Genomic DNA, 14,241 nt, shown 5'->3' with positions numbered 1-14,241 from the left:
CCTTTTCAAGCAGCAAGAAACAGAGGCCATCTGACTGGTGTATATCCAGGCTAAAGGGAGCCGTGGAGGTCCTGGATGGGCGCACACCAATTAAGTTGAGCACTCACTGAAATTGCTTTCTCTGAACGGAGAATGATCGATCAGGAGACAAACTGTACACATATTAGACTGAAAGAGTTTACAGGTAACTCTGGCCCAAAGCCATTGCCACTTCATTTCATGGGCTGAAACCCCTCAAGTGGTGAAGTGAGGGGGGTGGAAAGCCACTTAATGCTTTGCACAGGGAGATCCAACAGCTGGGTCTTGCGTTGGTTTACATTTATGGGATGGTGACAAGAGGGGAAAATTAGTCTTGATGTGCACGGTTGAAGATGGGCCTTTAGAAACTGCCGAGGAGTTTCAACAATAACAACAACAGCCAGAAAGCTCGAGATGCTCAGGGCTCGCCCAAGATCAATCACTCCGAATGTCTGGAGTTGGAGCCCAGGCCATCAACAACTTTTAACCAGTTGATACTACTCTGCCGTCACGGCTGACAACACTGGGTAAATAGTTCCAATCGGTAGCAAAGCCTCCTCCTTTGGGGAAGGCTTCCAGGGACCAAGGCTTCTTCAGGAGGGCTGGTCCCTGCAGCCCGGGGGAATTTCAGCTCGCAGGTCCCATTCCGGGGGCAGAGCTCGGGCAACGGCGCCCACCTGGTGCAGGACTGGTTTAGTAACACGCTCTCACGCACATCTCCTCGCAAACACCCCACGTAAGTCCAACACCGAGGCTGGAATACAGGGACGCGCAGAAGACCGGACCACTATCCTCCCACCCTAGACGGGCGGACCCGCTCGCGGGGACCGGGGCTGAGAGCGGAGGGCGCATGCGCGGGCCGAGGCTGAATGGGGAGAGCGCATGCGCGGCCTAGGGGGCGGTGCTTCCGGCCGGCGGAGGTGGGGACTGCGGCGTTGCGGGGCGGACTCAGGGTCGCGACCCCGACCCCTGCCCCGTTCGGCGACTTCGACCCCGACCCCCACCCGGGCCGTGACCCCCACCCGGTCATACCCGTATGGCCCGGCACGTGTTCCTGACGGGACCCCCAGGTAACCCCGCCCGGGTCTGCGCCTCCGGGAGGCCGAGGGGTGGACGTGAGGGGTGCCCGGGCTGGGGGCGGTCCGGTGCTTTGGGCAAGGGGCTCCGGCCGGTGGCTTCTAAAATTCCCCATGTAAGTTACACGCTTGGTGCTCTGAAGCCTGCGTGTTTTTCCCGGAAAACGTGACTGTGAGTCCATCAGATAAGTGAAATGAGGCCAACTACAGGAGAACAGGAACCAGCTTGTGATGGGGTCGCCCCCGGGCTTCGGTCTTAAATATTAAATAGCAGGGGCGGCGGCAGCAGTAATAACTCCCGCAGTTGTGAAGTTGTGATGGACACGAAAGGTATTTCAGAATCTCTACCACCACCGCGGTGGAATCGAAGGTGTCTGGTTTCTGTCGATAGTTACACGTGCTCCTGCCCTGCACTCATCATGAAAGGAAGAGCGGGATTTCAGTTGCAGGGTAGTGAAACTGAACATGCAGCCGTGTTCCCCATCCACGTTCACCGACCCACTGAATTCCCTCCATGAGTGAGGCCGCAGGTTAAGAGCTTTGGTACCTACAGGGCACCGCCCACCCAGAGCCTGCGTCTGCGTCTGTCTCTTCAAATGCAGATCCTTCAGCCCTCGGGCTGTGAAGGTCTCACCTTTGAAAGGAGATAGTGTGCTTTCAAATGAGGAGTCTGGGGGAGGACATAGATGCCTTTTAAGCCAAGATGCCGCACGTGGATAACTCATTATTGAAAGAAGAGGCAGAAAAGTTGTAGCAGCATCAGATACATTAAGGGGGCAAAAAAAAAAAAAAGATGGGCCTAACCAGAAAGTGATTTCTTCAGCTTCTTTGCAGTTTGCAAGTTAGCTGTGGGTTCAGATATCAACCATTGTTACCCTGGGCCTGAAATTCTCTTTCACTTTATCTTAATGATTATCGTTTTTAGCCTTCAGGAGCAAAGGCTAACTTAATATTGCAGATTCTGGGATTTTATTTTTACCACGCAGTGGGGGAGTGCTGAGGAGTGAGGTGTTGTGAGAAATTTCTGATACCCAGAGGTAAAGGACCATCTTCTGAAAGTTGATTTGTCCTTTATTTGAAACTTGGAATGCAGTTTTCTCAGCAGGCTGGCCCCAAGACATCGATGTGTTTCATAACAGAGGTGGCTTATTATTGTGATGGTACCTGGCTGCGTCCTGGAGGTGGGTGGGGACAGAGGCTCGCCTGGCCAATACTGGTTCTTCTTTCTGTTTCCTTCTTTATAAAAGTTCTATGTACATACACGTAATTGGAAGACTCATTCCTACAGTATAGCTCTCTTAAGCCTGTCCTCAAACCCACTCACCTTCTCTTCCTCCTAATCTTCGTAACGCAGTTATCCTGTAATTTTAATTAGCTCAGTGGTCAGTGTTTACAGTATTATTAGCAAAAGCTAATCACAGAAGAGCCTTGGAGTAATCTATCATTTCTTTTCCCTTTGTGAACAATTTTTTTTTCTCTTTGGAGTTGTTGTCTAATGTTGTTTTTTCATTGACTTAGTTCCTTTCTCTCACCAACCCAATCCCAAACTCTGCCGGCTGTCTAAATCTACATGTTCACAAATGTAAAATTGATATCTAGTGGGAAGCAGCCACATAGCACAGGGAGAGCAGCTCGGTGCTTTGTGACCACCTAGAGGAGTGGGGTAGGGAGGGTGGGAGGGAGGCTCAAGAGGGAGGGGATATGGGGAGATATGTATGCATAAGGCTCGTTCACTTTGTTGTACAACAGAAACTAACACAGCATTGTAGAGCAATTATACTCCAATAAAGTTGTGTAAAAAATAAATAAATATAAATAAATCAATCAATCTCTACACGTTCAGACCATCGGGTGAGGTATCTTCTCAAAGAGGTCACTTTTTGTTGTCTACACTGTCAGGGCCTCACCCATGTGTCTTTGGCACTTAGCATTTTTTCCAGCTTCCAACTATAGAGCCTCTGACCCATCCTGGAGGGCTTTCTCTGGTCCCTGGAGCCCACTCTGCCTGCACAGGGCAGGCCTGAAGGGCCAGGGAATGCCTTCCCCCAGGAGCAGCCTTGACCCATGATAGATGGAAGAGAGCAGGTAAACTCCTTACTTCCTCACCCCTCAGACAGGAGAACTCGGAGCCTTGGGTCCAGAACTATGTCCTAGGATTTCCCAGTGGGATTAAGCTACCCACAGTGGTAACTTATTTGATAATGCGATTATCTTCCTACCAGCATGTCGTCTTGGGGTGTTGCTTCCCAAATTAAACTGCCTGTATTTGAGTCTTTATTTCAGGGTCAGTTTTATGGGAGAACCAGCACCAACATAATTCTGGAGCCTTCTGACCTGTTCTTCTCTGTGCATGGTGTGGACCTTTCAGTTTGGGGTCTCCTTCTCACACAGGCCACTTCTTAGCCAGTGTAGACAACACTAGGGTAGTAGCTTAATTAACGGAGGTGAAAAATTCACCGGAAGGTTTCTAGAGCCGAAGAGGAAGAAAGGGACTTGAGCCCAAGGCCTCCTCTTGCTTCATAATGTTCTCCCTCACAGATCGGACCCACAATGTCCCCTTTTGTTACAGCTGTTCCATTTTGTATTTTGCATAATGTAAATAGCTTTGTTTTTTCTTAAATTAATAGTAATAACCACTCACTATAAGACCAAAAAAAAAAAAACCAATGAAATCAAGAAAAATTTTAAAGAAGTGAAAATCACATGGGTTTCCAACATACAGAAATAAATGCTGTAAACCTTTCTGTGTTCTCAACATTTTCTTCAATAAACATATGCATACTTCACTTTTTTTTTAAATTGAGGTATAGTTGATTTACAATATTATATAAGTTTCAGGTGTACAACATAGTTATTCACAGTTTTTAAAGATTATACTCCATTTATAGTTATTATAAAATATTGGCTATATTCTCTGTGTTGTACAGTGTATCCTTGCAGGTTATTTATTTTATACATAGTAGTTTTTAACTGTTTATTCCCTGTCTTGCCCCTCCTACCTTCCCTCTCCCCACTGGTAACCACTAGTTTGTTCTTTATATTTTTCTTTTTTGTTATATTCACTAGTTTGTTTTATTTTTTAGATTCCATATGTAAGTGATAACATACAGTATTTGTCTTTCTCTGACTTATTTCAGTAAGCGTAATACCCTTTGGGTCCATCCATGTTGCTGCAAATGGCAAAATTTCATTCTTTTTTATGACTGAGTAATATTCCATTGTATATATGTACCACATCTTCTTTATCCATTCATCTGTTGATGGAAATTTCCATATCTTGGCTGTTGTAAATAATTCTGCTATGAATTTATCTTTTATCTTTTCAAATTACATTTATCTTTTCAAATTAGTGTTTTTGTTTTCTTTGGGTATATACCCAGGAGTGGAATTGCTGGATAATATGGTAGTTCTGTTTTTAGTTTTTTGAGGAACCTCCATACTGTTTTCCACAGTGGCTACACCAATTTACATTCACATCAATAGTGTACAAGGGTTCCCTTTTCTCTACATCCTCACCAACATTTGTTATTTGTGGCCTTTAAAAAATATAATGGGGCTTCCCTGGTGGCACAGTGGTTGAGAGTCCGCCTGCCGATGCAGGGGACACGGGTTCGTGCCCCGGTCCGGGAAGATCCCACATGCCGCGGAGCTGCTGGGCCCGTGAGCCATGGCTGCTGAGCCTGCGCATCCGGAGCCTGTGCTCCGCAACGGGAGAGGCCACAACAGTGAGAGGCCCACCTACAGCAAAAAAATAAATAAATAAAAAAATATATATACACATATATATACACATATATAATAGAATACTACTATGTGTGTCTGCTGTTTCTTTTTTTATTTTTTTAAATTTATTTATTTTATTTTATTGTTTCTGGCTGTGTTGAGTCTTCGTTGCTGCACAGGCTTTCTCTAGTTGCGGCGAGCGGGGGCTACTCCTCGTTGTGGTGCACGGGCTTCTCATTGCGGTGGCTTCTCTTGTTGCGGAGCACAGGCCCTAGAGCTTGCGGGCTTCAGTAGTTGTGGCACACGGGCTCAGTAGTTGTGGCACACGGGCTCAGTAGTTGTGGCTCGCGGGCTTAGTTGCTCTGTGGCATGTGGGATCTTCCCGGACCAGGGCTCGAACCCGTGTCCCCTGCATTGGCAGGCGGATTCTCAACCACTGTGCCACCAGGGAAGCCCTGTCTGCTGTTTCTTAACCTGCTTCTTCTCCATATATTATTTTCATACACTGTGGTCTGTTTTCCATGCTAACCAGTAAACTGTTTCCATAGGTAAAGAGTATTCTCTTTAATAATGACTGCATGAGATTCCTGTGTGTTTGTGTCATTACACACATGATACCATAATTTAACAGTCAGCATTATATATCAACATTAAATTGTTTCTGTGTTTTGCACAATTACGAAGAATGCTGACGTGAACATCCGGTTCCTTGTGTCTCTGTACCGTTGTCAGATTCATTGCTGAGGATGAATTCCTAGCTGTGGCATTGCCATGTACTGTGGTAGAAATGGCCCTTCGGGAAAGTCCCAGCTTACACATCCCCCAAGGCCGCTTGCCTTCGTTAAGCAGATTCTTCAGCGACTCCTAAAGCGGCAGTTACCAAAGGACAGAGCTGGGGTCACAACCCTGCGTAGTTCTTTCCTAGTCACGGGAGTGTGGGCTGCTGCTCGTGTTCCAGAAGGCCACGTGCCATTGTTTGCTAGTGTGAAGTCTGGAGGAGAGATGCTTTAAATGACAGATCGTATCTTATTTCAAGGAAGGTTAAAAGGCCCGTTGGGGATCCCTGATGGCTCTGGGCAGCCATAGAAATAATATGATTTGCAACCCTGTTGTATTTCAGAATAGCTCTGTTACAGACCTTTTTGTCCCCCTTTTTTGGTAATCTTGATGCCATTGACTTTAATCTGTGTGGGAGCAAGTCTGCTATAAACAAAGTCATGGTGGCAGACGAGGGCCCCTGTTAAAATGTATGGTCCTTCCTAGGTGTGTAACCGTGGCCAAGTTACCTAACCTCTCTGTGCCTCAGTTTCTTCATCTGTAAAATAGGGACAAGGATGGTAACTGCGTCAGAGGGTGGTTGTGAGAATTTAACCACCAAAATGCTTGCGAGGCATGCGAGACCAGGGCCTGGCTCCACCGTGTCAGTGATTAGTATCCTTATGTTACTTGTAAACACCCAAGAGTTAATCCGAGTAGTCCAGGGGCCAGGCCGGAAGGAAAGGAAGGGGTCCTGGGTGTGGAGGATGGGCAGGTGCAGGTGCACAGCCTATAGTCTGGGAAGGGGTTGTGGGCGAGCAGAAGGAATGCTTAGTAACACTCCAAGGGGTGGCCACCCTGATGGCATTGCTCTTGTGGAAAAAGTTGAAAAACTGCCATTTCTAGTGGTGTTTGTGGTATTTAAGAGTCCTGCTTTCGGGACACATACAATGGAAGTTTGTGGAGGACTGAAGTGAGGTTCCCACTGTTAAATGGTGGTCCAGAGTGTCTTAAAATCCTAACTTAAAGCGAGCAGCCTTTGACCGAAGCTTGACCAGCTTTACTTTCTAGGGGAAAAAGTTTGCTCCCCCAAGGAGAGTAAACCTAGGAGAAAGTAGAAGCTTGTCTCCTAGGATGTAAATTGCACTTGAGATTTTTATCAGCAAACCACTCACCTGGTTCTGGGATGGTGTATGTGACAAAACCAATACTGTTTCAGAATTTAAAAATAAACTTCAAGATACCATTCATATTTTTATTATGCTTGTTTCTACTTGAAATTCAGGAGTTTTAACACCTGGAGCAGTCAAAATTAAGTGGCATTAACATTCATAAACTCCATTTGCAGCCTGTTTCTCTCCTCCTGGTGATTCCTGTGCTCCAGCAAAGCAGTGGTTCCTAATGGGCTTTTTTTTTTTTTTTTTTTTTTTTTTTTAGGGGTTGGAAAAACAACGTTGATCCAGAAAGCCAGTGAAGTTTTAAAGTCCTCTGGCGTGCCTGTCGACGGGTTTTATACAGAAGAAGTCAGACAGGGAGGAAGAAGAATAGGGTTCGATGTTGTCACGTTGTCTGGCGCCCGCGGACCTTTATCCAGGATTGGGTACTGCAGCTTCATTTCCGTGGTGTTTTATTCTCCCTGAGCCCAGGGCTGAGCCAGGTGATCTCTTCTATCTTGAAGAATCCTGAGCCTTTACGGATTTCTTGGAAAAAGAAAACAGAGGTTGAAATCATCACATAAAAAACAAAGTTGAAAACATCATATCCCACTTAGAACGCACTCCACTGAGTAGGAAGCTCTTCTCACGTGGTACTTCGTAGCCCTGTTTCTCACGCCACTCTTCTAAGACAGGTGACGTGCCAGCTCCCCGAAGGCAGCTGCCGGGCCGTGGGTGGTGGTGTGCCCGCCGGTGTTAGCCCTGCTCTCAGGAAAGGGTGTGGAATCAGGTCAGCTTTGCTCACTGCCACTTTCTGTTTGGTTTAGCACACGCAGAAGGCCAGAGGCTCAGTGGAGTAGCTAAAACCCAGAAATCAGTAGAGGGGTCTTTCGACAAAGGATGTACTATCTTTTCTTTCAGGTCAGAGCTTCCGCCTGGAAAGCGTGAGTGCTGTGTTGGGCAGTATGTGGTGGATCTGACTTCCTTCGAGCAGCTGGTGCTTCCTGTCTTGAGGAATGTGAGTGCGTGTTTCTGGTTTTTGAGCCCGTCTGTTCTCCATGCCTTGTGGGAATTGCTGGCTTTCGCTCTTATAGAGAGGCCAGTTTTGCATTTACAGCTTAAAAGTCTTCAATTGATTAAGCCTTAGTAAGGATATGCAACATAATTTACTGTCACTCCGAACTACAAGTAAACTCCTTGTTACAGAAATTCAGCATATGTAAGTATTTTACATTGGGAGGGCTCTGATGCCTAGCTACCACGGTCCCCAAAGATAAGTCTTTCCTCTGCTTTCCCCTTGTGTATATCTTAACCCTGTTTTCACAGCACAGCACATAAACATTTAGGAAGGTAAAATGTCATATGAGCATAATGGTAAGCACGTAACACATTATATCACTGTATTACCTGTATTTTTTAAACAGCTTTATTGAGATATAATTCACATACCATACAGTTCACCCATTTAAAATATACAGTTCATTTTTTTCTCAGGTATTCATAGGATTGTGCAACCAGTTAACACAGCCTAATTTTAGAACATCTTTGTCATCCCGAAAAGAAACCCCACACCCATGATGCAGTCTCCATTCCTGTGTACCCCCAGCCCCTGGCAGGCACTACCCTGCTTCTTTGTCTGTAGATTTGAGTATTCTGGAGATTTCATAGAAAGGGAATGATACAATATGTGGTCTTTCTGTGACTAGCCTGTTTCACTTGGCATAATATTTACAGGGTTTATCCACATCACAGTGCATATCAGTGCTTCGTTCCTTTTCATGGCTGTGTAATATTCCATTATATGGATATACCATATTTATTTATCTATTCTTCAGCTGATGAACATTTGGATAAGTTTCTACTTTTTGGCTATTATGAATAATGCTGCCCTGAACAACTGTGTCCAAGTTTTTGGGTAGACATCTGTTTTTAGGTCTCTTGAGTATATACCTACGAGTGGAAATGCTGGGTCATGAGGTAGTTCTATATATAACTTTTTGGGAAATGACTAGAGTGTTTTCCAAACTAGCTGTGCTGTTTTACATTCCTGCCAGCAATGGATGATGGTTTCAATTTCTCCACATCCTTGCTAATTGTTACTGTCTTTGTAACTGTACCCCTTCTAGTAGGTGTGAAGCGTTGTCGCACTGTGTTTTCATTTGCATTTCCCTGTTGACCTACTGATGTTGAGCATCCTGTCATGTACTTATTGGCCATCTGGATGTGATATGCAGGTATACAGTTGGCTCTCCATGTCCAGGGGTTCCATGGATATGGAGGACCATTGTGCCATTTTATCTGAGGGACTTGAGCGTCCGTGGATTTGGTGTGTGGGGGAGGACCCTGGAACCAGCGCCCTGCGGATACCCAGGGACGACTGTATTCATCAACTCTGTAGTTGTCTTTACTTTCTCGATGTGATGACACAAGTGTTTTTATTTATTTATTTTTTAAAAACTTTTTTGGCTGCATGGCGCGGCATGCAAAACTTCCCCAATCAGGGATTGAACCCGTGCCCCCTGCAGTAGAAGCACAGAGTCTTAACCACTGGACCACCAGGAAAGGCCACAAATGTTCTTATTTTTGAAAAGTCCAGTGTATCTATTTTTCTTAATGTTGTTTGTGCTTTCGGTGCTTTACCAAAGAAGGCTTTACTAACACAGTTTCAGGAAGATTAACTCCCATGTGTTCTTCCAAGAGTTTTACAGTTTTACTAATGCATTTAGGCCTATGGTCTGTTCTGAATTGATTTTTGTATATGTTGTAAGGTGTGGATCGAAAGTCATTCTTTTGCATATAAATATCCAGTTGTTTCAGAACCATTTGTTGACAAGACTATTCTTTTTCCATTTAATTGTCTTGGCACTCTTTTAGAAATCAATTGACCATGAGTATAAGGATTGATTTTAGATTTTCAATTCTATTCTGTTTATCCTCATGTCAGTTCCATCTATTCTTATATCAGAAGCACACTGTTTGATTACTGAAGCTAGAATTTTGATAGAGATTGTATTGAATCTATAAATCAATTTGGGGAGTATTGCTATCTTAACAATATTAAATCTTTAGATCCATGAACATGAATGACATGTCTTTTTATTTACTTAGAGTGTCTTTAATTTCGTTCAGCCATGTTGTTTTGTAGTTTCCAGCATATAAGTCTTATGCTTCTTTTTAAAAAATTTATACCTTACTATTTTATACTTTTTGATGCTATTGTAAATAGAATTATTTTCCTAATTTTATTTTTGGAATGTTCATTACTAATGTACAGAAATACTGTTGATTTTTGTGTATAGACCTTGTATCCTGCAGCCTTGTCAAACTAATAGTTCTTTAATGAATCCCTTAGAATTTTCTAGTTACAAAATGATATCATCTGCAAACGGGGATCATTTTACTTTTTCCTGTCCACTTTGGATGCCTTTTATTTTGTTTTCTTTCCTAACCGCCTCAGCCAGAAGCTCAGTTCAGTGATGAATAGAAGCGTTGCAAGTGGACCTCCTGGTCTCGTTCCTGATCTCAGGAAGAAAGCTCTCATTCCCCTGCCGTCGAGTATGATGTTAGGGGTAGGTTGTTTGTGGACGGCTAACACCAGGTTGACAATGTTCCTTTCTGTTTCTAGCTTGTGGTTTAACATTTGTTTTTTAAAGTGAAGAAGTGTTGGGTTTTGTCAGATCCTTTTTCTGCGTTTATAGTGGTGATTATGTGATTTTTATCCTATATTACATTAATATAGTATATTACATTCGTATTTGGATGTTAAACCTACTTTGTTTTCGTGAAATAAATCCCTCTTGGTCATGGCATATGTATATTTCTCTTATATGTTGCCGGCTTCTGTTTGCTAGTATTTTGTTGAGGATTTCTGCATCTGCATTCATAGGGGATGTGGACCGTAGCTCTCTTTTCTTGTAGTATCTTTGTCTAATTTTGATATCAGGGTAATCGTGGTCTTGTAGAATGAGCTAGGCAGTATTCCTTCCTCTTCTAATTTTTGGAAGAGTTTGTAAAAGACTGGTATTAATTTTTCTTGGAATGTTTGATAGAATTCACCAGTGAAACCATGTGGGCCTGGGTTTTCTTCATAGGAATCTCTTAAATTATGAATTCAATTTGTTATTCGTTATAGGTCTGCTGACTTTTTTATTTCACGTTGAATCAGTTGTGGTAATTTGTGTGTTTTAGTAATTTATTGGACCGTGTCATTAGATAGTAATCCAATTCGTCGGCATACGGTTGTTTATATATTCCCCTGTAATCCTCTTTATTTTGTAAGGTCTGTGGTATTTTCCCTTCTTTCATGCATTTTAATTATTTAAGTCCTCTCTTTATGGACTTCAGTAATAGTTAAAGGTTTGTCAATTTAGTTGCTCTTTTCAAAGAACCAACTTTCGGTTTTGTTGACTATGTATTACTTGTTTTTTGCATTCATTCATCAAATATTTATCAAATCCCAGATATACAGTCAGGAACAAAACATGTTTTCTACTCTCCCCAAACTCTCATTCTAGTGGGAAATGTAGACATTAAACAAATAAATGTATAATTGTCATAAATGCAGCCAAGAAGAAGAGCAGGGTGCTGTGAGAGAAGGAGGAGGAACTGACTTTAGATCTGGTGACCAGGAAAGAGCTCTGAGGAGGTGACATTTGGATGAAATGAAAAGATCAGAGGGCACCGTCCCTTCCGGGAGGGAATCCTGGGGTGTTGTATGGGGGTGTCTGGGAGAACGTCACGGATGATAGAAGCAGAGACACCGAGGCCGGGGGCCCTGGGCAGGAGCAGGTGGGGGAGGTACGGTGGGTGAGCCGGGTAGAGTCCCATGATGCAGAGTTTTGTGACGCATATTAAGGAATATGGGTTTTATATCATCTATTATAGACTCACACCATTGATTTATAATACTGTCGTGAAAATTGAAGAGTATGGACCTGTCTCAAGAGGCAATTCTTTATCACCTTTGCGGCGGTCTCCGTCGTACCAGCAGTCGAGTCCAAGGTCCTCCCCGGGGCCCGGAAGGCCAGCTCTGTCCGGGCCTCCTGCCCTCCGTCCTCCCCATCTCCCGCCTGCCGGCTCAGCCTGTTCCCCTCATGCCCGGCCCCCAGCCTTCCGCCCTTGGCACTGCTGTTTCTGTGGTTGGCAGGCTCCTCATATCTTGGCCTCTCTGCTCATTCAGGGCTCAGCTAAAAGGGCGGTGAGGGCTTTGGCAGGTGCCAAAGCTTTGGCTGCTGGAAAGGTCAGGTTTGCCTGCTGAGGGCAGCTTCTGACTCCCGGGGCCGGCGGGATGTTGCACTGTGTTGGTAGCGGCTGCTGCCCCTCCAAGCCCACCTGCTCCTTGGATTCGCCCCCCTTGCCTGCTCCCCTCACCTTTCTTCCTGATTTCTTCCTCTAGGAACTTTCGTTCCCTGCACTGGGGACTCTCGTGCCTGTTGTATTGTGCGGAAACAGTCAGGAAACATGATATTTTTCTCTCTAGTTCTTTTCCCATCAAATACCTACCTCTCTACTTAAATGTTCAAGAAGCAAGTGAAATACTTCAAATCAAATTCCAGATGATGACTCTGGCTTTGGGTACTGGATCCATACAAAGAATTGATTTTTACTTACCTTGCTTAGAGCAGACAATCCTAGGAGAGCAGTGTGCACATGCGGCCTTGACGTCTATCTGCAGGATTATATAAGAAATCGTGTACTGACCGGAATAAGAACTTGATTCTCTTTTTTTTCTTAGTTAAAAAAGAAAGAAAAGCAGACTCTTCCAATATTTTATACTTTGATTACCAAACCCAGACTTTCAACATTCTAGGTAGGAAAATTTCCCAGGCTGCAGGTTCCTATCCATGGGTTTCTTTTCTGAAGCAGAATTTTTTCTCCCATCTCCTGTATTTTACTGGGGACAAAGAAAGGAAAAGGAATTAGTGTTTTGCCTTTATACTTAAAAAAGAAAGAAAGAAAGAAAAGAAAGTTTAAGTAACTAGGCAACAAAAATAGGATATTATAGAGAGACAGGTTTTATTATTGGCAATTGGAATGACCAACTAAAGTAAGCTGAAAGTTTTAGAAACCACATTTAGGCCGGTGACAGCCTTTATTTTTTTTGTAGTTTTTTAAATTTTTTATTGAAATATAGTTGAGTTACAATGTTGCATTAATTTCTGCTGTACAGCAAAGTGACACCATTATACACATATATACATTCTTTTTTACATTGTTTTCCATTATGTTTTATCCCAGGTTATTGAATATAGTTCCCTGTTTTGTATAGTAGGACCTTGTTGTTTATCCATCCTTTATGTAATAGTTTACATCTGTTAACCCCAAACTCCCAATTCTTCCCTCCCCTCCCCCTTCCCCCTTGGCAACCACAAGTCTGTTCTCTATGTCTGTGAGTCTGTTTCTGTTCTGTAGCTAAGTTCATTCGTGCCGTATATTAGATTCCACATATAAGTGATATCATATGGTATCTGTCTTTCTGACTCACTTCACTTAGTGTGCTAATTGCTAGGTCCATCCATGTTGCTGCAAGTGGCATTATTTCATTCTTTTTTTATGGCTGAGTAATATTCCATTGTGTATATGTACCACATCTTCTTTATCCATTCATCTGTCAGTGGACATTCAGGTTGTTTCCATGTCTTGGCTATTGTAAATAGTGCTGCTATGAACATAGGGATGCATGTTTTTTTTTTTTTTTTTTTTTTTTTTTGCAGTACGCAGGCCTCTCACTGTTGTGGCCTCTCCCGTTGCGGAGCACAGGCTCTGGACACGCAAGCTCAGCGGCCATGGCTCATGGGCCCAGCCGCTCCGCGGCATGTGGGATCTTCCCGGACCGGGGCACGAACCCGTGTCCCCTGCATCGGCAGGCGGACTCTCAACCACTGTGCCACCAGGGAAGCCCCGCATGTATCTTTTTGAATTATGGTTTTGTCCAGATATATGCCCAGGAGTGGAATTGCTGAATCATACAGTAACTCTATTTTTAGTTTTTTTTTTTTTAAAAGGAACAGACTGCCCTTAAATATAATAGTGTTTATTTATTTTTACTTGTTGACAGTTTGCTTTATTTATTTATTTATGGCTGTGTTGGGTCTTCGTTTCTGTGCGAGGGCTTTCTCTAGTTGTGGCAAGCAGGGGCCACTCTTCATCGCGGTGCGTGGGCCTCTCACTATCACCGCCCCTCTTGTTGCGGAGCACAGCCTCCAGACGCACAGGCTCAGTAATTGTGGCTCACGGGCCCAGTTGCTCCGCGGCATGTGGGATCTTCCCAGACCAGGGCTTGAACCCATGTCCCCTGCATTGGCAGGCAGATTCTCAACCACTGTGCCACCAGGGAAGCCCTATTTTTAGTTTTTTGAGGAACCTCCATACTGTTTTCCGTAGTGGCTGCACCAACTTACATGCCCATCAACAGTGTTTCAGCATTCTCTTTTTCCACACCCTTTCCAGCATTTATTATTTGCAGATTTTTTAATGATGGCCATTCTGACCAGTATGAGGTAGTACCTCACTGT

General features: G+C 44.0%; 1 protein-coding gene across 2 annotated transcripts in view; it reads left to right on the top strand.

Moving 5' to 3' along the window:
• The first annotated feature begins 946 nt into the window (after window positions 1–946).
• The window catches only part of NTPCR (nucleoside-triphosphatase, cancer-related), a 37,352-nt gene continuing 24,057 nt past the window's right edge, over window positions 947–14,241 (top strand). For both annotated transcript variants that reach the window (XM_082854979.1, XM_082854978.1), the window contains exons 1-3: window positions 947–1,088; window positions 7,011–7,173; window positions 7,649–7,745. In XM_082854979.1, coding sequence (XP_082711105.1) covers window positions 1,055–1,088; window positions 7,011–7,173; window positions 7,649–7,745 — 294 coding nt within the window. In that variant the 5' untranslated portion in view covers window positions 947–1,054. The remainder of the gene's footprint in view (window positions 1,089–7,010; window positions 7,174–7,648; window positions 7,746–14,241) is intronic.

This window comes from Leucopleurus acutus, assembly GCF_964270905.1.
Source record: "Leucopleurus acutus genome assembly, chromosome: 14".
NCBI classification, from domain to species: Eukaryota; Metazoa; Chordata; class Mammalia; order Artiodactyla; family Delphinidae; genus Leucopleurus; species Leucopleurus acutus.
This window is presented reverse-complemented; position numbering and strand designations above follow the sequence as displayed.